General features: G+C 39.9%; 1 protein-coding gene and 1 pseudogene across 9 annotated transcripts in view; one reads left to right on the top strand and one right to left on the bottom strand.

Annotated features, from left to right (window-relative positions):
- Sik3 (SIK family kinase 3) overlaps nt 1-26,955 on the top strand; it is a 266,673-nt gene that overhangs the window by 157,353 nt on the left and 82,365 nt on the right. For 8 of the 9 annotated variants that reach the window (XM_021237700.2, XM_021237699.2, XM_021237698.2 and 5 more), the window contains exon 3: nt 2,046-2,109. In XM_021237700.2, coding sequence (XP_021093359.1) covers nt 2,046-2,109 — 64 coding nt within the window. Of the gene's footprint in view, nt 1-1,015; nt 1,156-2,045; nt 2,110-26,955 lie in introns of those variants that run through there. The other variant, XM_087212230.1, reaches the window with a different exon arrangement.
- On the bottom strand, nt 7,422-11,710 carry LOC106010392 (DDB1- and CUL4-associated factor 5 pseudogene; annotated as a pseudogene).

Below are 26,955 nucleotides of genomic sequence, written 5' to 3'. Positions count from 1 at the left end.
TTACCCAGGGTTCTACTAGTTTATAAAAATTTTCCTTCTTCAACCCTGCCTTTGAACAGTGAGTGCCTTCTTTCAATCTTTTCATTTTGTTTTCTGGCAGATAGTATCATTAACTAGAGTCTAGTTGCAAATAAATGACAAAATGTCTGCATATGGTATCAAAATAGTTTTCTGGCCCGTTTCCTCAGGATTATAGAGTGAGCAAATACAGGTAACTGTACAGGAAGCAGTAGTTTTTGAACCTCTGAAAAGTTTAATGAAAAAAACATTTGCAGTTAATTAAAGGAATGGAGGACAAAGGGAAAATGCACAATCTGACACTATTAAAATTTTTTCTAAATACCTGCATATATTTAGAGCATTTTTTGTCATATAAATTAACATAGGGAGAGAGCCCTTGGAAGTAATATGTGTAACAATAGGGTGATACTTCTAGTATATAGTTTCTAAAAAGAAAGATAATAAAAAAGAACAACATAGCTATTAGATTTGAAAGTTAATTTAATATGTACTCATATAATATGAAGTCATTAAAAAGAGATTGATCATGGTGTTATAACACTGTGCACATATGATATATAGACACAAAAGAAAGTAACTAGGAAATAATTAATTGTAAAATATACTAGAAGTCTAGAACTATATTGTCCAATATGGTAGCCACTAACTACATGTGACTATCGAAATGTGAATAGAGTAACTGAGGAACTTGATATTAAATTTTATTTAATTTAAATATAAAAACTCAAACAGTTGGGGCCGGGGATTTAGCTCAGTGGTTCCGCCACCTGCTTTGCAAGCACAAGGACCCGAGTTCCATCCCCAGTACCAAAACAAACAAAAAAAACAAAAAAAAACCTCAGACAGTTGACAATTTTTTAAGATTATTGAAATGATAATATTTTGGAGATATTGTGGTAAGTAAAATTTATAGTAATTATAATAATCTTAATAAGTAATATTATTAGAAGCATTTTCTCCCTTTTAAATTTTTAAATGTGGCTACTAAAAAAGTTGAAATTTCATGTGCAGATCACATGTTTTTATTGTACACTACTGCTGTTGAAGAATATATAATAAATTAAGTGTTCCCCTGGAGGAGTGAGACAGAAGATTGGGAAAAGGAACACCTGTGGCCTTCTGTTCATATACTAGGTATTTAAAATGCTTATAATAAATGTAACACATACTCATGTATTTTTAAAAAAAATGATGAAAATGATAAAAAGGAAGAAAAGACTTAAAACATGCTACAATGAATTTTTTAAAAAGACAAAATACAAATGAATAATTATTTAAAGGGCAGATATTTTAAATTATTAGTTTTTTGTTTTTTATACCCAGGGTCTCACTGTGTAGTTCAGTCTGGCTTTGAACTCATGGTTATCCTCCTGCCTCAGCCTCCCAAGTGCTGGGATTGTAGGTGTGTACCACCACTCCCAGCCTGTTCCTTTTTTTGAATAAATGGGCAGTGGAAAGGAAAATATTTTCTATTTTAAAAAGTAAGACCAAAGTGATTTCTGTATAGTTCTTAGGTGATTCTTATTATTTTCCCTAAAGCTTTTTTTGTTTGTTTTGGTTCAGGCTGGGGGTGGGGGTGGGGGTGCACCTTTTTGACTCTTGTAATTGATGCTGAACTTTTTAAAAGCTCTCAACAGCTTCTTTGCTTCTCACTTGTGTGGAGCTTAACAAGTTGGAGACTTCATGGAACAACAAAAGGACCATGTCTCCCAAGTAGCAAGTGTTTCCTTTTATAACTTTGAGAAATGCCTATTTTCTCCTTTTTTTTTTTGGTACCGGGGATCGAACTCAGGACCTTGCACTTGCGAGATAGGCACGGGAACCACTGAGCTAAATCCCGGGCCCTTTTTTCCCTTTCTTATTATCATTCATATTTGTGCCCCCCACCCAAATGTTTTAAATCTTCTTTAAGTATGGAGTAGTAATGGTTTTTCATTCAAATGACAAAAGAGGAGTTACTGGTTTCTCTTCTGTGGTATCAGCCTGTCATTTGTGTCATTATCACTTTCCTGCCTTTGTACCAGGTTATGGAGACAGAGCGGATGATTTATCTGGTGACAGAATATGCTAGTGGAGGGGAAATATTTGGTAAGTAAATTTATTGCATTCTTTAAACAGCTATTGAGCACACTATAGCAACCCTAAAATAGCTGTCCAATGCTTTTGTCATTTGAGCAGCTGTCACTTGATGCTGTTCTTCGGTACTTATTTTCCTTCTTTTTAGTGTTCTCCAAGTTTTTTATGAAAAAATAAAATTCTATAGTCAAGTAATAAGAGTATAACAATAGTTATTACTTGAGAACATAGTGTTACGTGAAATAAGTAGAAACACAAGGTCAAATATTGCATAGTTTCTCATATATGAGAATCCTCTCTCTCTCTCTCTCTATGTATATATATATACGTATATTATACGTATATATATACGTATATTATACGTATATATATATACATATATATATATTAGAGATAAATAGGAAATAGGGAGAAGTTCAAATACTTCACCAAATTATAAATTCTATTGTTTTAAAAATACGTATATTTCAATATCTATGTTAATCACTTGAAAAGAAAGCTTCGTTTTATCTCTTTTTTGTAAGAATCTTTTTGGTTTATGTTTAATACTGTTATTTTTCTATGAACAAAGCTATTTTATTTTGTCTTTTAATTTGTCTGTAAAATTCCTCTGACATCTTTGTTTCTTTAACAAAGGTATTTTGTTTATTTCAATCAGGTGCTGACAGTTGAGATTAAAGATCTCTAAAACCAAACATCCCTTCTGATCAAATGACCAAGGGTCTTTCCTGTTGCCAGGTTCTTCTGAGTTGCCAAGTGTGACAGACAGGCTTGCTGGCTCTGTCATGTCACAATGCACCACTTGGAGTATATGGTCTTACCCTAGTGCAGGGATAGTGAATCTATTATAGCCTTCAATGATGTAAACAGCTCTCTATGGCACAAGGGCCATAGGTTCCTTACCACTTCCTACTGCCTTCCTTAATCTTGGTTTAAGTACAGCATAAAACTATGTTCCTTACCATGTGTTTGTTGACTCCCCTTGATGAGTCTTGTAATTTGGAAGTTTTGCCTTCAGGAGCTACTTTTTTTCTCTCACACTCAGCTTTAGCACAGCATGAGAAATAAGCAAGAGAATTTGTTACTGGCAAATCTGACTTTTTGAGATGGTGAAAACTGGCAAAGGAATTTTCTCTGGTAACAGTGATAAATGGAGCCAAATAGAGATAAAGAACAAACTTTCCAACTAAATTCATGTGTCTTTTTTCCCCTTTTTCTTCTTTTGGCAACTAGAGGGTAACTATCTATAAATTTAGGATTATCTAATTTCTTTTTTTCCTTAAGATTTGTTATCAATCTTATAAATATGAATGCTTACTAATTTAAGGTAGATTTATTTATAAGCATAGCATTTTATAAGTGGAATCTTATTAGTGACAGGACAGTTGTGTCTGCACAGATAGTGTGTTTGTGTGTGTGTGTGTGTGTGTGTGAAACTTTGCCTAGAAATGTATGTTTTTGTGTCTAACAATTTTCAGGATAAGTGCTGGTGTTTTTTAAAAGACTAAGCATTTCTTAGTTTCATTTTTAATTGGCTTTGTGTATATGCTTATTTTATGCTAAAGTTAATAGTGATGAAATGAACTTTATAATCAGAATATAGTGTTGAAGGGAATATTTTATTTCAAAGAAATTAATGCATTAAAAGGTTTGAAGAATAGTATCATATATCAAGGAGATCCAGTAGGTTTTTAGTGTGTATAATAAGTATACCCCAGTCATTTGCCTTGGAGAAGCTGACTTTATGTTAAGACACTAGTTTCCCCTCTGTGAAGCAGTCTGATAGGAGACAGACATGAAATCAGCATGTTGCCTGGACCATGGAAATCAACACTGTGAGACTCTGTGCAGGTTAGAGCAGCAACACAGATGACTTTGTGCTTGATTTGTTGAGATTGTGGGTGTCCTCTTGCAAGATGTGGTTATATGGAAGTCCATAAAGCAGAAAACAGAAGCATATCAGAGAGTATTTGGAGAGTGAAATAGCAGTTATCTTGCTGGGGAGTGTGCTATGACCTGGCATGCTGGGCACATGCTATGATGAAACTGTTTTGATTCAGATGGCGATTGTACACATCAATAGTTTTCCTTATCTAGACACCTTTTTATGAGTTTTATTGTTTAAAAAAGCAATACCTCTTCCAAGTCTGAGCTACCCATTGACTATTTTATCTCATAGAAGGACATCTATTGGTGGAAAAACAATGGTGACTCAGAAAAAGAGACCATATTGTCTTAATGTTTATAATGATTTTAAGAACCAAGCACTGGGCACATCAGATCTACTCTACTCTTTAGGAAAGTAGATTTCATAAGTGCAGGGAAGACCTGGGAGTGGTAGAGCACGCCTGTAATCCCAGCACTCAGGAGGTTGAGGCAGGAAGATTCCCTCAAGTTCAAGTCCAGACTGGACCATATAGTGAGTTCAAGGCCAGCCTGAACTACATAGCGAGACCCTGTCTCAAAAAAACAAAACAGAACAAAAAGTACAGGAAAGATAACAGTCCTCTGGTCATTGGTTCCTTGTGGGAATAAAACTAAAGGGATGCGTAAACAGAATATATATTTGTTAATATTATTTTTTAAAATCATAATTATATATAACATAATATATAGTTATATGAGTAAATAAGTACATGAATCTTAAAATTACTAATATTTTAAAAGTTGTGCATGAGAGAGAAAATAGTGTATTACCTATCAAAATCATTGAGATGGTACAGACATAAAAGAGTCTCATGAGCTCTGATTTTTGGAAGTATCTAGTTGGAAGATGAAAGGAGGGACTTAGTTAAGAAAGTGGACCTTTGAGGTAATTAGACCTAGGTTTGAATCAGATCTCTGCTACGACCTGATTGCTCTTTTACTTGGGGCAGATTACAAAATGATTCTGGGACCCAGTCTCAAAGCCTGTACATGGTAAGATTTGCCGCATTATTTGTGAAGATGAAATGTATGGAGCCCTAGCACATGCTTGCTTTTACCTTCATATTAAAGAACCATCACCTTCTGACACAACCATGTGAGGAACTCTGCTGATGCACTGCTCAATGAAACAAGTGAAACTAGGCAAAACAAAACAAAATGGCCATTTTAAAGTCTGTGGAAGTGGTCTTAAGGACAAACAGCAAGTGAAGAAACATTCACTCAGGAACAGCTATGAAACTTCAATAAGTAATGAGGTAGTGTTTGGGATTTGAACCAGTACAGTACTCCTCCCTTCTTCCCTACTGTGAGCTCGGTGAGGTGGTGAAAGATTCCTGTCCAGATTTTTGCAGCCAACTCTCCTCTCAGCAGCTAGATTGGTAGTTTTCTTCTCAGGAGGAATAGGACATCAGCATTTGGCATCTTTTCCTCAGTGGCCTGTTGCTGATGGTAACACCTAGGAGAGTGCAGTTGAGAGGTGGGGGCTCCCTTTTCTGTTCAAGTCCACTTGTGGAATTTGATTGTCGTATACTAGAATACTGGAGCCCAGATTACGCTGTCCTCAGATCATGAAACAGTGGTTTCATGCATGTTAGAGAGGCCAGGTGTTAGATTTATGGGGGGGGGGTATCTTTAAGGGTACATTATAAACATGTTCACAGAAATAAAGGATCTCAAAATTAAAGTAGTAAAGAAGGTATGATGGTACTATCACTTCAAATAGAGAATACCAATCAAGAGAAATTATGAAAAAGGACTAAGTGAAAATTATAGAGTTGAAATTAAAATAAATTCATTAGAAAAGCTCAACCAGAGATTTGAAATGGTAAAAGAAAAAGCAAACTGAAGAACAGATTAAAAAAAAGGAAAAACAAAAATCAGAGCTTTAGCAAAATATAAAACAGTATCAGGTACATCAATATATATATGATGATAGTATCAGAAGAAAGAGGGAGGGAAAGGAGGTGAGAAATATGTGAGGAAGTAATGGTGGTAAACTTCACCGATTTATTGGAAAACAATATGTGTCCTGGAAGTTAAAAAAAATCCAAGTATGATAAACATAGAGAATCACAAGTAGATGAATCATGATAAATGATTAAAGTCAAAGGCAAGAAAATATTGATAGCACAAAGAGAGAAATGACACATAAAGGAAACTTCAATAAGAATAGCAGCTGACTTTTCAGCAGAAACAATGGAGCTCAGAAGGCAGTGGAATAGCATATTGAAAGTGGTAAAAAAAAAAAATTTGTTAATCAAACTCCTTTATCCCACACAACTATTTTTTTTAAAGAAAGTAGAATAAAGACTTTCAGGTAATGAAAACTGAAATTTTGGCCAACAGAATCACCATACAATTATAAGAAAACTAAAGAAAGTTCTTCAAGCTGAAAGCAGTCTACCTACAAGATACAGAAACAAAAACAAGCAAACAATAACAACAAAAAGTGTACCAGCAGAGGTAATTTTGTGATTATAAAAGGAGGCTAGTCATGATGGTGCATGTCTGTAATCCCAGAACTCAGGAGGCTAAGGCAGGAAGATCTCCATGAATTCAAGTCTAGCTTGGGCTACTTAGTGAGACCCTGTCTCAAAAAACAAAACAAAACAAAACAAACCAAGTGATACATATTTTCTCCTTTTTTTCACTTGTTTAAAAAGCAGTTGTGTAAAATTATATATATGATACATTGTTAGGCCTCTAATGTAATATATTTGTAATATACCCAAACATAATAAATAGCACAAAGGAGGTGTATAGGAGAAAAGCTGCATTGACTCAAGGAAATCATTATAGATGGTTAAGTCATAACCAAAACAATGCATTGTTTAGTTTGTAATATTAGTAGTTGTAGCACGTATAAGATACTAGTACAAGTAAGAGGAAGGGAATAGAGCTGTGAAGGAATAACATTTTTATATATCACTGCAATTAAGCTAGTATAAATTGGAGGTCTTAGGATATGCCAGTATTTTGAGAAGCATGGCTCTAAAGAAAAGCCAGAAAAAGATAGTAATTTGAGCAGGGAGCAAAGGTTGTTGGAAGAGAATTCTCTGTGGGTAATTCACATTCCTTAATGTCTTTTATTTTTTGTATATAAAGGATTACAAAATTCCAATGTAATACATTTTGGAAATGCAAATGTAAAATAACTTGGGCTTATAAAACCAGAATTTACAATTATCTGTGAATAGTTAAAGACAAATCATTGAACCATTTTAATTACAAATCCAAAGTAACTAATGTTGGTTACAGAACCACCGTTCCACTCCCCCAGTGAGAGTCCAGGTATTGAACTGTACATCCCCCTCTACTCACACTCCTGCATGCCCTCAAAAACAGTGCTCTCACATGCAGCCCCATCAAACATATACTAGGCATGTCCTCCTTTCCACAAAGCTTAGCAAGATGGCAGCTCCTCTTGGCTTACACCAACCTTTGTCCTTTTATAAAGCTCCTAGTTGCCTAGTACCTTTGCGCTCAAGAAAAGTATATTGTTCTCTCTCTTCCTTGCCAGTATTCTGCCTTTCTTGATGTCTGTACCAATAAGACATCTGACCATTCTTATTAGGTCTTCCTGTCTTGCACAACCCTGCACTGATAACTGAGTGACTGTAACCACCACCATTACAATGCTGAAAATCTCTTGGCCTTTCCCCCCTCAAACATTACCTACTTCAACAGAACTGAATTTCTTTTGGGAGCCAGGAGTTCAAGCAAAGACTCCTCTTCCCACACCCTCTGCCTCTTACTAAGAATCTGTCACTTTAAGAGAGGCCTACTGCTCTGCAAAGTTCAAAAAGAATACCACAGCCTCGGTCAACTGCAAGCCCAAGGGAAGATGCCAGTCCCATCAATTCTGACCAGTGGTTTTGGGTTGGATTAAAAGAATACCATATTCTGGTCTTTACTACACTTCTTCATTAGCATACCTCTAACACCCACTTTAGTCATCTGGACACAAAGCTCTGGAGAGCTGTCCTTCCCTCTTCTTTAGTATACCTGGTCACCATCAGTCGGAGCCAAGGAAGCACCTGGCCTTTTGAGTGTCTCTTCAGAACTAGCACCTAACTGGTTAAAGTGCGTTATCTGTGACTAGTCAATAATTTATAACATTCGTAAACAATGAAATTCATCAGGGAGCTATATGTTCTTGAATCTGAAGTGCTGACCTCTTGTTAGAAATGAAAATGTTTCACTTTTAGTATCTCCATATTATATGCTCATTGAAGAAGTGTTAGAGAAAACATGGAAGGTTTAAGAAAGGAACCATGATTTCCTCTCCAGCTGAGCTAATGGCTGAAGGCTTGTTTATACTCTGCAGGTATAAACCTACAACTTAATGGCTGCCCAATCTGATCTATCAGGCACTCCTCCTTAAGACCTGAACACCTATGACATGTGAACAGGGTGAGATGGCAAAAACTACAAACCCACAGGTCCTTTCTGATGGACAACTAGAAGAAAAGTCTCATAAGACAGTGAGCTCACAGTGCCAGTGTGCACACACAGAGGAGAACAGGTCAAATGTCTCAACAATGACTTTCAGAGATCCTTGCACAGGGGCACAATGCTCTTGTCTCACTAGAAAAGAGTTACTTGGACCTCTCCCCATTCCTAACACAACACAGGCCAATAGCCAGCTAGACATTCAGACCCACGGTTGAATATTAAATAGAAGGGAGCAGCAGCAGACACAAAATTTCAGGCCCTGGTTTTATGTGCCTTTAATACTTTTTTCCTTTCTGCTGTGTTCACTAAAGAATATTTTCTGAAGGCTACTTTTTGTAGCTTTTTGTTTTCCCTTTGCATTTATCATGGTTTTAGTTCCTTCTCTGAGGAGCAGTTCTCTGAATCTGTGTCTTCCAACTCAACTCGGTACCTTTTGAGGCCACTGTGGCCATGAACAGCCCTGGTGCTGTCTGTGGCTGAAGGTGTCAGTGGGGTCCTCTCTTGTTCCAGCATTGGGGGTTTCACAGGCCATTTCAGACCCACAACAATCTTTGTGTAAGAGAGTCCCTGTCAGGGGTGAGTTATCATGGTCAGTGTCTGAGTGTCCTGGGGAAGAACAGGCTACTACCTCCAGCTCCCCGAAGTTCTGCCCATTGTTGTGGGGATGAGGGGGCCGGGGGTGTAAGCATCCATTGTTGTGGTTGGCACAGATGGTTTCTAGGTTCCTCTCCTCGCTGTCATCAGACTGGGTCCTAGAACAGTTGCCAGATCCACTGCTGAGAGTGGAGCCAGATGCCTTGGGGACAGGGGGAGAGGGTGGCTCTTCAGCCCAGCTGCTCAGGACCTTGCTCAGGGCCTTTCCATTGAGCTTCTTTGTTTCAAAAGAGTGTTCTACAGAGCTACCATTGCTGGTGTCCTGAGAGGTGCCCTCTGGTGCCTCTGCCCGAGGGTGGCTGCTGTGCTCATGGCCTGGGCCACTGTTGGGATTTCTAGTGGACGTCCCTTTACGTGCATCTTTGCTGCAGCCTTCTGGGGACAGATCCTGATTCCTCTGGGCCAAGGCTGTGTTCAGTGAGGCTTCCTTACTAGAAGAAGGGGCAGGGTTTTCCTTGTGGCTGGTTCCTGTTCTCCCTTCATCTGCCTCCCCTGCTACTAGGGAGGCCTCTCCATCTTTGTTACTTGAGTAGGAGATGTAGGAGTAACGGAGCCACTTGTAAGCTTTATAAATCTTTCGCTCAACTGATTCTATGTCTGAGGTTGATGACCCCCGGCTCGGCTGAATCTCCAGGGCGGAAGTGCTTCGCTCAGGGGAGGAGGCTGGGGAGGAAGAGAGGTCATCTACTTTGATCTGAGGGTAGTCGCAATTGTCCTCGCCAATGTAGGTGCTGGTGGGCTTGGTGGGCGCACCAGGCCTCTCCTCCCGAAGCGTCTTCTGCCTCCTCCGTGCAGCGTTCCGCTGCCTAGTGGAGGTGCGGCGCTCATTCAGCTCCTCCTCGTCCTCGGAGCTGCTGGAGCTGCTGGAGCTGCTGGAGCTGCTGGAGCTGCTGGACTCATCCTCAGGGCTGGGCGAGCGGGGCCGGGGGAAGAGGTCTGTGTCCAGCTCGACCTCACAGGCGTTCTCCTCTGAATCTGACTCATTGGACAGGGCTAGAAGGCGTTTGTCCTGGTAACGCCGCAGAGCTGAGAGGCGCTGTTGGCGAGAGGCAGAGTCCTCACAGGAAGGGGCTGGTGGGGTGGACACTGCTGCAGGTGTGGCGGTGACACTCAGGGGCCCCAGGTGGAAGGCACTGTCGGCTTCATCCATGGTGGGGGGTGGAGAGCAGGGCAGGGAGGCCGAGGATTCCGAGTCAGTGTAGCCGGAGCGCTCACTGACCCCTGCGTGCAGCTGGAGGATAGTGCTCTCGCTGAGATCACTGTCCGAGTCTGAGCTCCAGCCCCCGATCTCTCGGTGGACCAGGGAGTCAAAGAATGCCATCATCCGGGGGTCCTCCTGGACAGACTGATTGGCGTAGTCATGGGACAGGCCACTCCCACTGTTCAGCACCAGGCTGATGTACTCTTCATGGGTGTAGAGGCAGCGGGAATCATCCTCAATGCGGCCATCGAGGTCTCTGGTACATCCTGGCTGTTTGTATGGGCTCCAGATCTTGATAATCTTTTCTACGCCAGAAGAGCAGATCATGTAGGTGTGGGGATTAAATCGGACCTGGTTAACAATAGATCGATCCCCTTTCAGCACCATGAAGGCTCCATTGACCACCCTGCCAATGCCACCTGCTTCTGGGTCTGCAGGGATTCTCCACATGTACAGGTTGAAGTCATCAGAGCCTGAAAGGATATACTGGTCACGATCTCCTGCGAAGCAGCAGCTTTTCATGGTGCATGAATTAAAGTAACCCTGATTGTCAAACTGGAACACAGGCAGGCGGGAGTGGATATCATACAGCACAGGAGGCAGGCGACGCCCCAGGCCCAAGAGTTAGGTCCCGTTGCTGTTGAATCGCACACTCATGGCACTTTGGAGGGATAGATTGCCACCGTAGCACAGGAGAGAACTCAGAGATTTTCGAATATCCCAAAGTCCTACTCCTTCCTTTGAATTGGCTGTGGCCAATAACCCGGGCTCCACAGGGTTAAACATGACACTGTGAAAGGCTGAAGGATAGTTTGCCAGGCAGAAAGGCTCTCCATGAGGAGACTCCCGGATGTCCCAAATGAGAACTTGACCATCATCTGAAGAGCTGGCAAAAATGTTGTCATTTACTGGGCTCACCGACAAGCCATGTTACTGCATCTTCATGAGCAAACACATCCAAGGTCTCGCTGCTTTCAGCATCATGGAGGATAACTTGTTCATCATTTCCTCCAGAAAATACTTTGATGTTCCCACTGTTGAAAGCCAAGCAAAAAATGTTGGAATGGTGCTCTCCTTTCAGCTGTATGGGCTTGACCCTAGAATGGATGGCTTGTTCCATGGGCCACAGCAAAATCTGGCGGTCGTCTCCTCCTGAGACCAGCCACTGGCCTCCATTGTTGGAGAATTCAATGGCATTGACACAGCCGAAGTGGCCGAGGAGGTCCTTCTTGTAGAGGTTTCTGCAGCCCCGCAGGCATCTCCTCTGAAAGTCCTGAGTGAGCAGGGGGTCCCCATGCAAGCCCCCCTGGGACAAGAAGCCCACCACTGACCTCATGCTGCCCCCCAGCCCAGCTCTCCTCTTCATGCTGGAACCACCGCCGCCCCTCCCTCGGCCTCGCGCGCGGCCGCCCCCCCCCCCCCCCCCCCGCGCTGCTCGGTGCTCCGGATGGTGCCCTAGCCAGCCATGGCAGAGCAGCGAGGTGTCCCTTAATGTCTTATGAGCAAGGCATTGGTGGCCTTTGCCCCATACTTTCTTTTCAAGAACGTTTGTGTAGCCTTGGAAGTTAGGAAGAATGTCTCTCTCGAGAGCTCAAAATTAGGTCTGTTTATTACTTATAGCAAAAGATTTGAGTTTCCTCAGCTCACTGCTCGCCCTGTAATGTACCCAATAGTGTGTGCAGGTATCCCGTGGTTGTCTTTGCTTTGCCCTATGGGAATTGGGGCTTGCAGAACTGAAGCAAATATGTTAACATTTATGATGCTTGCTGATCCGTAAGTAACAAAACCCTTTGTCTCTGACCTAAGGGCTTCATATCTTCTGCCTGTATCCATGCAACTGTGGCAGGCTAACTTGTTAGCTTGCATTTAGGGCAGAAATCTCAGATTCTTTTAGTACAAGAAGTAAGGAGATGTTTTGTTGTCATACATTTAGATAGGAGGCTCAATTATATATTAGGTTGAATATACAGTAGTGAAGAAAATGACTTTGACAGTAATTAAAATGGAAACGATAATCTGTACAGTAAGAAATGATTAAGCTATGAGCATAGTTACAACGAAGTGGCCTTGCACAAGAAGAAGGATAAGTCAGGCAGGTGGCATAGGCCTGTAATTCCACCACTCTGGGAGGCTGAGGCAGTAGGATCACAAGTTTGAGCCCAGACTGGGGAACGTAGTGACTTAGCGAGACCCTGTCATAAATTTAAAAAGGTCTGGGGATGTAGCTCACTGTGAAGGCCCTGTACTCAATTATGGTCAATGAATGAATCAATCAGAAGGTAAAGGTAAAGGTAAAGCTGCATGTGGCTCTAGGTGATTTCTTAGGCAGAAGAATGCAAGCTAAGGTATTGCATGCCTTTTGGTGTTTTATTAATTGGGGATTGAACTTGGGACCTTTCATTGAGCTACATTCCCAGCCCCATTTTTACTTTTTATTTTGAGACAGGGCCTTGCTGAATCACCCAAGTTGTCCAAGAGGGGCTCAAACTTGCCATCTTCCCGCCTCATCCTTCCAGAATGCTGAAATTAGAGGCATGTGCCACCAACCATACCCAGGTTTAATTTTGTATTTGGGGTAGGACTGAGAGTTAAAGGTGAGCAGGTAGGGATGTACATACATCAGGACAGAGAAGGTGAAATTAGCTGCTGGGAGAAATGAGAAAAGGAATGCTCAAAAACAGATAAAATAGTTGATTAAAGGCCCTAGAGATAGGAAACCAAGAACTTGTTCCATTACACAGGATTGAATGCTTTTTCCCTAATAATGCTCAGCTACCTCTGTGTATATGGGATATGACAGACAATTGAACTGATCCAGTGTTTGGATTTATGACATGTACAACAGAAGAGACAGGTGGCAAGAAAAATGAGGGCATCAGCAATAATGTAATTAATGTTTGGGCCATTTGGCTGAGGCTTAAGTGGAACAGAGGATACAAGTATGACCAGGACAAATGTTCTTAAATGAGAATGTCAAAAGCTAGAGGTCTGCGTGAAGTTGAAAAGCAGATGTGTTGGACATACAAGGATTAGAGAGATAAAAGTCTAAAACTATATTGCCCAATATGGTAGCCATTGGCTACATGTTGCTCTTGCACATTTGGAATGCAGCTAGTGCAAGTGAGGATTTTGAATTTAATTTAATTTACATTTAAATTAAAAACTGAGGCATTCTGTTGGCCATGGCAATGCAGTCATATAATCCCAGCACTTGGGAGGTTGAGGCAGGAGGATTGTCCTGAGTTTGAGGCCAGCCTGGCCTACATAGTGAATTCAAGGCCAGCCTGAACTACATAGTGAGACCCTGTCCCAAACAAACATAAACAAAAAAACAAAAAAACCCCCAAAAACTGAAGCATTGTGCAAGAGTTTTAGATAAGATGCCAGAGTTAGCCAGCCACAAAATTAGCACATTTTCCAAAATCACCCTCACTCTGACACTAACTGCAAGTTCAGAAATTCCCAAAATTACCTTCACATTTGATAAATTGCTGGGATTTGGAACTCACCAAAAGCTATGTAACTTATAGTTATGGTTTATTACAGGGAAAGAATACAACCAAAGGAAGAAACTCAAGGTCTAGGAGAAGTACCAGACCAGGAGCTTTCTTTGTCCTATGCCTGTGGAGACAGGATGTGTTATTTTCCTCATATGATGCACAGAGAATTGCTCCAGGGAAGATCAGCTGAGCCTTCCTGTTCAGCATTTTTATTTTCATAGGCCTGATTGATTGAGATTACTTACATGGTTGATCTGTGTTGAGATCAACCGATATTGTGCCCCAAAGCCTGCACTAGGTCACATTGTTGGTCTTTCTAATGTCACCAGCCCCTATTCTAATACTGTATGTATTTTGTGAGTCTGACTTGAAATCATATTGTTAGATTCTCTGGCATTACCCAAGGCTCCCAGGCAAACAGAGATAGGTCCAGCAGGCATAATATTCTAACAGTCCAGATATTACCTCCCAGAATCCAGGGGAAGGTCAGACCTGCTACTTGAGCAAGGCCAAATTCTTCACTCGACATAGTGTGAAATACTTTTCTTAAACACAACTCTTATTTTGCTAAAACTAGATTTCACTTTGGCTATAGATAATTCAGCCTGCAAGTTATAATATACTATCTGTGTAAAATACACAATGGGCTTTGAACACTTACTGTGGATGGAAAAAAAGATTTTTATATTGTTAATTTTTTGTTATTAAAATTAATTCCAAAACAAATGCTCCATCTCCCTCCCACTCTCTCCTCCCCCTTTCCTCTTCCTTTCTTCTTCACCTTTCCCCTCTTTATACTTTTTAATGTGATTATAAGAAAATATCAAATTATATAAATATGTTTCTACTTGACAGTGATTAAGAAAGTTATTCTAAGGGGAGTATACTTCAGATTAAGTATCCCTAAGCCAAAAATCTGAATTCTGAAATGCTCCAAAATCTGAAACTTCTTGAGTGCTGACCTGACACTGAAAAAGTTTTGAATTTCAGAACATTTAAGATAAAGGATATTTAATCTGTATTCAGGTTTAGCATTTTAGTGATAGAATAATGTCAAATAAAGACAAACTCCAAGATGTGACCATAGAAATGGTGGCTGAACTTTCATGTAGTTTTATAAGGCCACTGGAGAGAAAGAAGATTCAGATCATGTTGTCAAATATGTTATGCTTGTGGATGTTGAGATTCCTTTAGGTGACTGGCAGAATCTTGGTGGACCAGAAAATTGTGAACTGAACTTCAGTATCTTTGATCAGTGTGAAGGCAAGAGAGGTAGACAGTGGGTATACCACTTAGCTAGGTGAATGTCACAGAGGTTATATTACTTCCTAGTGCCAAGTGGAATATTATGGGTGATTTTGCTTTTCTTTTTCAAGAACTCTAAAAAAGGAATTGTTAGTTTTAGAGGAGTTGGTTGAAAAGGTGACTATAAATATGGATTTTCTGTACACAGATATGAGAGCTCTGTTACCTTTCCTTGTCCTATAGGCATCTGATTAAATTTTATGACCATCTCAAATGTTATTCCATCTGTGAACTCTACTCTGATTTTGCCAGATAGTTACTTGCCTTTTTCTTCGTCACTTTGAACATTTTTCTCCTATAGCACTTTTTATATTTGTGTGTTTGTGTGTGTGTGTGTGGTTCTTTTTTGTATTTCTAACTTTGTTATGTACTGGAACTAGACTAGGTAATTTAAGACTTTAGTCCTTTGACCTATCATTTTTCCTCTGATGGTTCTTATGCCAGATCTTCCTTACTTCTAAATTTGTACTATTCCTGGGCTTAGTGATTTTGGAACTCTTTATCTATGCACATCTATTTCTTCAGTGGTTTTATATCCTCTATTAAGGTGTTGACTCCAAAAATTTAAATCACTAGCTTAACTATTCCACAAACTCTAGATTTATATATTTAGCTATTTATGTGACATATCCACTTGAATGTCTAAAAGGCATTTTAGTGCTATTATATGCAAAACTGAACTTTTGATTTTCACTTACCAACTTTCTCTCTTCATTTGTCTTCATTTCACTAATGACAAATCTATTCATCAAGTTTCACACAACAAAACTGTAGAATCATGCTTCATTTATTTTTTTCTATCATACCTTATGTCAGATCCATCAGTAAATCTTGGTTACTCTTCCTTCAAACTATGCTGAATTCATTTACTTATCATCACTTCCACCACTGCTAATCTGATTTCAGCCATAATCATCTCTTGTTAGAATTATTATAGTACCCTTTAACCAGTTTCTCTAAATCTGTCCTGTTTCTCGTATTACATTTAGAGTGATGTTTTTTAAAAATGCAGTGGGAGCTCATCATGGTGGTACAAGCCTGTAATCCCAGCATGCTGGGAGGCAAATGTGGGAGGAACTCAATTTTGAACCCAGCCTCTGCAACTTAGTGAGACCTTGTTGCAAAATAAGATATAAAAAGGCCTGGGGATCTAGCTCAGTGTAAAGACCCTGGGTTCAATCTTCAGTACCAAAAAGTAGGGGGTAAGATGGATTTTATCACTCAGATATTTCTATTGGCTTTCCCATCTACTTGGAATAAGTCTATAGACCCTCCAGTGGGTTTCAAACTCTCTATGATCTGGTCTCTACCATCCGGTCTGACTGTAGCTCCTAGTATTCTGCTCCTTCTCATAGTCTCATCTCATTCTTGTTCATTAAAGCATTCAATATGTTCCCATGTTAAGGCCTACCTATATCTCATTCCTTCCTCCTGAAATAATCTTTTCCCAGATACTTACATGACTCACTCTCTCCTGTTTCTTTCAAGTCTCCTATCTAGTATGGCCTCATTAGAGAGGTCTTTGCTAGCCACGTTATTTATATTTCATTCTTCCTACTGACTCAGTATCCCCTTTATTGCTTTATTCTTTCTTCTTGTGTTTTGTTTTGTTTTGTTTTTGTACTGGGGATCGAACTCGGGTCCTTGTGCCCGTGGGGCAGGTGGCGCCACCACTGAGCTAAATCCCTGCCCTCTTCTTGGTTTTTATGTGCAACTGACATTAATTCATTTGCTTCCTCTCTCACCTTACTAAAGCATAAGCTTTGTAAGAGTAAGGATTTTGTCTCTCTTTTTTTGTACTGGGAATCAAACTCCTTACGCTTGCAAGGGAGGTGCAGTGCCACTGACTTAAATCCCTGGCCCAGGATTTTGTCATTTTTGATTCCTGCTAAATCCTAGAATAGCTTCACAGAGAATATATGGTCAATAAATATTTATTGATCAGTTGGGTGGAAGACTGAATGAATGAATACCAGTAGATCGCAGATTATAGCACTTAAATCTTTTATATGTGTTCTTCATTGTTTAATGCAGTATATAACATATAGCAGGTACTTATTCCAAGTAAAGCGTGGAATATGAGGCGTTTTTTTTAACCTGGAAGAAAAAATAACTTACTTTTTTCCTGCTAACTCTGCAAAGAAAGACATATTGCAAATTATGAAATCTAAACAATGTAATAGTTGCACTAGGTGGTTATCAAATGAACATTTATTAGTCATTCAGTTGATTTATTGAGATGATTATTGGGTACTGTTTAGTACTCTTTAAGGGACAGGCATGTAATGTAGTCCTGTTTAGTGATGCAAACAGAATTGAGAAACTGTTTAGTTTTTGTAAACTACTAAACTTGTAATTCTCTAGATAGATATCCCCAAACTTCCTATTTAAGACCATAAACTCATAAATCCAGCACTTTATCAAGTAAAGTTTCCTGAATACTGGAATTTGTGACCATTTAAAACAAAGTACTAATTTAGGAGGAGTCTGTTGAAATGTGCGTGATTTATTATGAACATTCTCAGTGCCTTAAAATAACATTTCCTATGATGCCAACATGTATGGAACTCAGAACCATTCACAAAGCCAATTATTTATGCCATAGAGCACTCAAAGACTGACTGGTAGCACAGGGAATGGGAAAAACTGAATTGTCTAATCATCGTGTGCCAGATACTGGGTTAAGTGTTTCATTTGGTAACTTTATCTTGTTACCTCCTAGATATTTAAGAACACTAACATTTATTGAACACACTAGTATGTACTGTTTGTTGTGGATTTTTTTTGGGGGGGTGGGTACCGGGGATCAAACTTGGGACCTTGCGCTTGCAAGGCAGGTGCCAGAACCACTGAGCTAAATCCCCGGCCCTAGATTTTTTTTTTTTTTTTTTGAGACAGGGTCTTGCTATGTAGTTCAGGCTGGCCTTGATCTTACTATGTAGACCACACTGGCCTCAAACTCAGCATTTCTCCTGCCTCAGCCTCCCAAATGCTGGGATTACAGGCAACAAGTATGCTTACTTGTTTTTATTTAATCATCAGCATTCTTTATATCTTTACAACTAAACTGTTTTCCCACTAAATTAGATATTCCCTTTGAATCTAGGCTTTACTAACAGAAGTAAATAACCATACCTGTGAACTTTAGTCACTCTAAATCAAAACAATTAATTTTCCATTTTGTTCCTCGATTTCTTATTCATTATTTTATATTTTTTGTTTTATTTTCTTATCATCAGACATAGCTAGCATTTATGTTTGCAGTCAGCCCAAGTGGTATAAAGAATCTACTCATGCTTTGGCCTCACTTAGCTGCAGAACATCCATTCTTAGCTGTCTGATCATCCTGTCATTTCTACCATGACAGAAAAATGAATGCCAAGGAGAATGAGCCAAATATTTTTCCTCTATTGAGTATATATATCCCAAAGGTATATTTTTCGCCTGGCTCCTGTATTCATACTTTTCCTAAGGGTTTTCTGAACTAATTTTTAAACTCTTTGGGAAATACAATTTATCTAACAAAGTAAAACTAATAGTGCAAGAGTTATGGAGTCATGGAGGCTTCCATCCAGATTTCAGAAGGCCTGAGAGTCCAGGCAAAAATGTGTGACAGGATCACAGTCCCTGCCAGGAGCCCATGAGGGAGCTAAGAGTGAAGGTGTGAGAATAAAGCTGAAGATGCACTGGATGGAGACTGTAGGAAATTGGAGATGCCAGGAATGTGGAGTGTCTGCTGAGGGAAACTACAGACAGCAAGCAGAGCCAGCCTAAGACAGAGGACTTGTGGGCTGGAACTGGCCCAAGCTCTTAGGAGGTCACATCTCCCCACAGCCTGCCCCTGATGCTAGACATGAAGCTACAATATTAAGTGTTAATCCTACTGGGTCGGTCTTGCTTTGATCCCTTTCCCTTCTCTTCACCTATCTGTCCATTTTGGAATGAGAATGTTTACCGTGTGCCACTATATGTTGGAAGTATTTAATTTTCTTTTTGATTTTTTTAAATATTAAATTCTTTTATTGGTACATTGTAGGTATGCAACACAATTACATTTCTCATTGGGAATTGTACCTTTACATAAGGCATCTTGGTTCTTATTTTTTCCCCATTCCTAGCCCTCCCTTCATGCCCTCCACCCTTCCCTATTTACAAAGACTTTATTTCCATTTTTTCCATTACTCATCATTTTTCCTTTCCCTTCTTTCCTTTCCCCTGCCCCTCCCACTACCCCTACCCCTTTGGACCTTTTCTTCCTATTTTACATTATTGATTATTCATTCTAATCATTGGTACATTTTAGGTATACAATATAATGACATTCATCATTGGAAATTTGCACCTTTACATAGTCTCTCTTGGTTCTTATTTTTCACCCTTGCCCAGCCCTCCCTTCAACCCCTCCATTCCTCCCTATTTACAAAGATTTTGTTCCTATTTTTCCATTTTCTCATATTAATCCCATTCCCTTCTATCCTTTCCTCTAGCCCTCCCACTTCCTTCCCCTTTGCCCCTTTTCTTCCTATTTCACATTACGTATTACACATTTAGTCCTTATTTACACTTTTAGTTTCTCACACCAGAGAAACTATTCGGAATTTATTCATGTGTGTCCTATTTATTTCACTTAAGAGTATGGCCTCAATGTGCATCCACGTAGCTATAAATGTCTCTAATTTCTCACTTTTTATGGCTGAGTAGTACTCCACTTTATTAAAAAACCACATTTTCTTTATCCAGTCTCCAGTTGATGGGCATTTGGGCTGTTTCCAAGTTTTAGCTATCACAAACTGTGCTGATAAGAACATGGGCGCACGTATATCACTGTAGTATGATTCTTTTAATTCTTTGGGGAAGATCCCAGCAGTGAAATACTGGGGTCAAATGGGACTTCCAGTCCTAGTTCTTTGAGGTATCTCCATACTGATTTCCACAGTGGTTGCACCAGTCTACACTCCCACCAGCAGTGGAGCAGGGTTTCTCTTTCCCCACAGCCCCGCCAGCATTTGTTATTGGTTGATTTCATGATAGCAGCCATTCTTTCTGGAGTGAAGTGGAATCTCAGCATTGTTTTCATTTGCATCTCTCGAATGACCAGTGATGGTGAACATTTTTTCATGTATTTATTTGCTATTTCTACTTCTTTTTGTGAGAAATGTCTGTTCATTTCAGATGCCCATTTTCGGATTGGGTCTTTAAATTTGGGAGGTGTGATCTTTTTAAGTTCTTTATAGATTCAAGATAGTAGACCTTTGTGTGAGGAAGAGCAGGTGAAGATTTTTTCCCACATTGTGGGTTGTCTCTTCACACTGCTGGTGGTTTCTCTTGCTGTGCAGAAGCCTTTTAATAAGAAGAGATCCCACTTGTTGATTGTTTGTGCTAGTTCACGGGCAACTGAGGTTTTGTTCATAAAATCTTTTCCTACACCGATGTCTTCAAGGGTTCTACCTAACCTCTGATCAAACTGGTTCAGAGTTTCTATTTTAATATTTAGATCTTTAATCCATTTTGATTTTAGTTTAGTGCATGGTGAGAGATATAGGTCTAGTTTTAATCTTTGGCAAGTTGAAGCCCAATTTTTCCAGCACCATTTAATAAAGAGGCTATCTTTCCTCCAGTGAGGGTGTTTGACTCCTTTATCGAAGATGAGATGGCTGAGTGTGTCTGGCGTTGCTTCTGTATCTTCTAATCTGTGTTCCACTGGTTCTCAGGTCTGTTTCTTTGCCAGTACCATGCTGTTTTTATCACAGTAGCTTTGTAGTATAGTTGCAGGTTGGGGATTGTGATACCCCCTGCCATGGCTCTGTTACCTAGAATTGCTTTTGCTATTCTGGGTCTCTTCTTGTTCCAAATGAATTTTTGGATTGTTTTCTCAAGGTCCATGAAGTATGCTGCTGGGATCTCAATTGGAATTGCATTAAATCTATATAGCAGTTTTGGAAGTATGGCCATTTTCACTATATTAATCCTTCCTACCCAGGAGCAAGGGATGTCTGTCCATTTTCTGATATCATCTTCAATCTCTCTTTTCAGAGTGCCATAGTTTTCAGAGAAGAGGCCTTCAATTTCTTTCGTTAGGATGATTCCTAGGTATTTCAGTTTTTTGGATGCTATTGTGAAAGGAATTATTTGCCCTATTTCTCTCTCAGTGAGTCTGTCATTGGTGTAGAGGAAAGCTATTGATTTTTGTGTGTTAATCTTGTAACCAGCTACTTGACTGAATTTGGTTATTAAGTTTAGAAGACTTTTGGTGGAGTTCTTGAGGTCTTCTATATAGAGTATCATGTTATCTGCAAATAATGACAATTTGACTTCTTCATTCCCTATCTTTATTCCTTTTATTTCTTTCTCTTGTCTAATTGTCATGGCTAATGTTTCCAGAACTATATTGGACAAGAGTGGTGATAGTGGACATCCTTGTCTTGTTCCTGATTTGAGTGTGAAGGATTTCAGTTTTTGACCATTTAGTATGATATTGGCTGTTGGTTTTTCATAGATGGCTTCCATCAGTTTGAGGTAGAGACCATCTATTCCAATTTTTTGTAGGGTTTTTATCATAAATGCATGTTGGATTTTGTCAAATGCTTTTTCTGCGTCTATGGAGATAATCATATGGTTTTTGTCCTTGGCTGTATTGATATAGTGGATCACATTGATTGATTCATGTATATTGAACCATCCCTGCATCCCTGGGATGAATCCCACTTGATCAGGGTGTATGATCTTCTTGATGACCTTCTGCATTCTGTTTGCCATTATCTTATTAAGGATTTTTGCATCTATGTTGATTAGTGAGATTGGCCTATAATTCTCTTTTTCAGTTGGGTCTTTCTCTGCTTTGGGGATCAAGGTGATGCTTGCTTCCAGGAATGAATTTGGGAGTATTGCTTCCCTTTCAATTTCATTGAAGAGTTTAAACAGTAGTGGCAGCAGTTGCTCTCTAAATGTCTTGTAGAATTCAGCAGTGAAGCCATCAGGGCCCGGGCTTTTCTTAGTTGATAAGTTTTTAATTACATTTTCAATTTCATTGGTTGATATTGGGTTGTTCAGAATTTTTAGGTCTTCATTCAACTTTGGTAATTCATATGTATCTAGGAATCTGTCCATTTCTTCTGTGTTGTCCATCTTATTGGTGTATAGGTTCTGGAAGTGTAGGTATAGATGATCCTCTGGATTTCTGCTAGGTCTGTTGTAGTTTCACCCTTTTCCTTCCTAATTGCATGGATTTGGGCCTTTTCTTTCCTTTTCCTGACGAGGTTGGCTAAAGGTTTGTCAATTTTGTTGATGCTTTCAAAGAACCAACTCTTGGCTTCATTGATTTTTTTTTTGTATTGTTCTGTTAGACTCCATTGCATTGATTTCTCCTCTGATCTTTATAATTTCCTCCCTTGTATGAGCTTTGGGCTTGTCCTGCTCTTCTTTTTCTAGAAGCTTGAGGTTCAGCATCAGGTTGTTTAATTGGGCTCATTCCTATGTTTTCCTAATATGCGTATTCACTGCTATGAATTTCCCTCATAAGACTGCTTTCATTGTGTCCCATAAATTCCGATATGTTGTATTGTCATTGTCATTTAGTTGAAGGAACTGTCTGATTTCTTCTTTAATTTCCTCTGTGACCCATTGGTTATTCAGAAGTGTGTTGTTCATTTTCCACATGTTTTTGAAATTTTTTGAGTTTCTTTTGCTATGGATCTCCAATTTCATTGCACTATGGTCTGATAATATAGAGGGGATAACTTCAATTCCTTTGCACTTACTTAAACATGTTCTATGTGTGAGTATGTGGTCTATTTTGGAGAATGACCCATGTGCAGCTGAGAAGAATATGTATTCTGATTTTGTGGGGTGGAAGACTCTGTAAACATCTGTTAAGTTCATTTGTTCAAGAGTTCAGTTGAGTTCTAGTATTTCATTACTTACTTTTAGTCTAGTTGATCTATCTATTTGTGACAGTGGGGTGTTGAGGTCCCCCACTACAATTGTATTAGTGCATATATGACTTTTCATGTCCGTTAGTATTTGTTTTATATAGTTGGGTGCACTAGTGTTTGGTGCATAGATATTTATGATTGTCATCTCTTCCTCTTGGATTCTTCCCTTTACAAGGATATAGTGTCCTTATTCATCTCTCTTAATCAGTGTTGGTTTGAAATCTACTTGATCTGCCAAGATGATAGCTAATTCTGCTTTTTTTCGGGTTCCTGTCGCATGGAGTATCATTTTCCACCCTTTAACTTCCAGTCTATGAGTTTCCTTTTGAATTAAGTGTGTTTCTTGTATGCAGCATATTGTTGGATTTTTCTCCTTGACCCATTGTGCCAGTCTATTTCTTTTGATTGGTGAATTGAGACCATTAACGTTGATGGTTATAACTGAAACATACTGACTTGTCATTGCCATGACTTTTTCTTTTTGTTAGGTTCTCCCCCTTTACATTTAATTTCTTGTCATGCCAGATGGGTTCATTCTGCTTTGCTTCCTGGGGTTGTGATCCTCAATGTCTGTTCCTAGGATATTGTGTAAAATTCTTTGGAGTGCTGGTTTGGTATTCACGAAATTCCTAAGGTGCTCTTTGTCATGAAAGTATCTTATTTCTCCATCCATTTTGAAAGATAGTTTTGCAGGGTACATCAATCTGGGTTGGAGGCTGTTTTCTTTTAGGGCTTGGAATATGTCACTCCAAGCTCTTCTTGCCTTGATGGTTTGTGTTGAGAAGTCTGCTGTGATTCTGATGGGCTTTTCTTTGTATGTGATTTGTTTCTTTTCTATGACTGCTTGTAGAACTTTGTTCTTCTGTTGAGTTTCTGGAATCTTAACAGTTATATGCCTATGTGTAGATTTTTTTTGATGAAGGCTATTTGGAGTCCTATATGCCTCACTTATCTGTATGTCAAGCTCTTTTCCCCTGCTTGGGAAGTTTTCTGCCATTATTTCTGTGAAGAGATTTTTTATGTCATCTGTACTCTCTCCTGTTTCTTCATTGAGCCCAATCAGTCTTATGTTATTCTTCTTTGCATCATCCAGCAGCTGCTGGATTGATTTCTCATGTTCCCTTATAATTTTGAAGCAATTTTTCTTTTCCTGGTCACTAATTGCAATCTTATCTTCTGTGTCTGAAATTCTGTCCTCACACTGGCTCATTCTGCTGTGTAGACTTTCAATGGAGTTTTTCATGTCCTGGAAATCTATTTGTATTTGTTTTATGGATTCCATTTGTTTCTTATGTTGAGATACCATCATATTCTTGAGCTCCTCTCTAGATTTATTAATCAAGTCTTGCACTAGGGGCCCAATTTCTCCTATTATCTGAGAAATTATTTCTGATTTCTTTTTTTCCAGATTCTCTTTTGTTGCCAGTTCAGTGGGTCCAGGTGGTTGAGTATCAGAGTGTTCGATCTCATTTCCCTTTGGGATTGCTGTAGGTGATCTAGAAGTCTGGTTTTGAGACTTATTTACGTGTTTTCTCATTTCGACGGGGGGTGGGGGCGTTGTTAGCACCTGCACGGATTATCTCCTCTGAGCTGGGAGAGGTGGGACAGGGGCCAGGAGCAGCGGTAGGGATGGTGACCCAAAAGCCCTTTCTTGTGGGCTGGGAGCAGCGGGAGGGATGGTGGCCAGGAAGCCCTTTCCTCTGGGCTGGGAGCCGCGGGAGGGATGGTGACCAGGAAGCCCCTTCCTCTGGACCAGGAGCAGTGGGACGGCGGCTCAGAAGCCCCTGCCTCTGGGCCCTGAGCAGCAGGACTCAGTACCTTGGTCTGGTGGTCTGGTGTCCTCTGCGTCTTTGTAGTGTGGAACCAGGTGGCTGCCTGTCTGCAGCGGGGCGATTCGGAGGCCTCCGTGTCACTCGGGACCTCGGCAGGGCACAGACAGACCTGCCTGTCTGCAGGGGGCTGACTCAGCCTGTTCTGTGTGACTCAGGACCTCGGTAGGGTGTGGGCCCGCCTGTCTGCAGCGAGGTGACTAGGCGTCTTCCGTGCAACCCAGGACCTTGGCAGGGTGCGCACAGACCTGCCTGTCTGCAGTGGGGTGATTCGGCATGTTCTGTGTGACTCAGGACCTCGGTAGGGCGTCTTCTTTTTGATTTTTACAGATCCTAATAGTTAAGGGTTTGCTTTGAGTCTCAAAGGAGACCTTGAACTTGGACTTTTTTTTTTTCAGGTATCAGTCCCTTCATTTATTGGATTTCTGAATATTAAAGTGAAATTAAAGCAATTATTAAGTGGTTCAGATAAAAGAAAAGCATCTTCACCTAAGTTACCCATCAGGTCTACTCTGACTTGCTCTAGCTTCTCCCACAAGCTTCTGGGATCTAGGAAACTATTTCCGTACTGACTCCATTTAAAGTTACTGCTAACATATGGGTCAACTAATTATGAGAACAGTTCTTCTCATACATGTTATATGTACACAGATGGTTCACCCTCAATTTGATCTCTTACTTGGCAGAATGGGTTCTTTGGGGCCCAATAAATACAGAAGCTTCTAACAAACCTTTTTTCAGACTCATGGTATTTACGGGTTTTTCACTTATGTGAGTTCCCTATGTACCCCAAGAGCTGATCCTTGACAAACTTTTGTTATTTAAACATTTGTAGAGTCTTTCCTCAGGCTGGTTTTTGTTTATTTGGGTACAAACCCATGTAAGGCTCTCCAACTGATATTTTTGCCACATTCAGGGCATATATACGATTTTTCACCAGTATGGCTTCTCTGATGGGTAAGAAAGTCAGAGTTCTGTTAGAAAGGTGTTTTGGGTTTTTTTTTGCACACTTGCTGGGGCTTCTCCCCCTGATGGAAACTTGGATTTTTAAGGACTTTCAAGTGGTATTAGAACTGTTCAAACTTTTGTGTCTCTTTTGAATAATGAGATAGACACGAATTAGCCTTTTAGGGGCCAGGAGTGGAATATTATAGTTTAGGCTCTAAACTGCCCCCTAAAAGTTAGGAAGTGGGAGCCTAGTCAAAGGAGGTAGGTAACTGGGGGTGTGTGACTTGGAAGGGTGTGTTCTTGTCCCTGGGTCCCCCTTTCTCTCTCTTTGCTTCCTAGCCACCACAGGTGAGCAGCTTACCTCTGCCATGCATTTTCACCATGCCCATTTCTGCTTTGGAGCCTGCCGACCATGGACTGAACCCATTGAAACTGAACCAAACAACATAACCTGTCCTCTAAGTTGAGGCTATTGAGTATTTTGTCTCAGTGACAGGAATGCTGACTGATACAAATAGAAAAATAAAAGATTTAAAATCATAACCTTTATAAATACTTGATTTATATAAAGGGATTTTATGTCATATTGGAATTAATGTGGTACGTTTCAGTGTGCCTTTAAACTTTGATGTCCTGAAGATAGTGTGTGTGTGTGTGTGTGTGTGTGTGTGTGTGTGTGAGTGTGAGTGACAGAGAGGGAGAGGGAGAAGGAGAGGGATTCTAATTTTTCAGAACATTTTGGAGAAATACTCATACAAGTTTTTGGTTTGGTTTAGTTTGGTTTGGTTTGGGTTTTTGAGACAAGGTCTTGCTGTTAGTTCAGGCTGGCCTTGAACTTACTGTGTAGCCCAGGCTGGCCTCAAACTCACAGCAGTCCTCCTGCCTCAGCCTCCCAAGTGCTGGGATTACAGGTGTGCACCACCACTCCTGGTCATAAAAGTATTTTAACCATTTAAAAATTTATATTTCAGTGACATTAAGTATATTCACCTTGTTTTGGTTCCAACACCATTCAGTGACTTATCCACAGAAATCTTTCCCATCTTGTGAAATGGAAATCCTACATGTTTTAAACAGTAACTCCCCATTTTGGCTCTTGTGTATAATGC

The sequence above is a fragment of the Heterocephalus glaber genome, unplaced genomic scaffold, assembly GCF_053883595.1.
Source record: "Heterocephalus glaber isolate CG9 unplaced genomic scaffold, H.glaber_assembly_v1.0 deba00001429, whole genome shotgun sequence".
Classification (NCBI taxonomy): domain Eukaryota; kingdom Metazoa; phylum Chordata; class Mammalia; order Rodentia; family Bathyergidae; genus Heterocephalus; species Heterocephalus glaber.
Note: the sequence above shows the minus strand (reverse complement) of the source record. Positions and strands in the feature narration are given on the sequence as shown.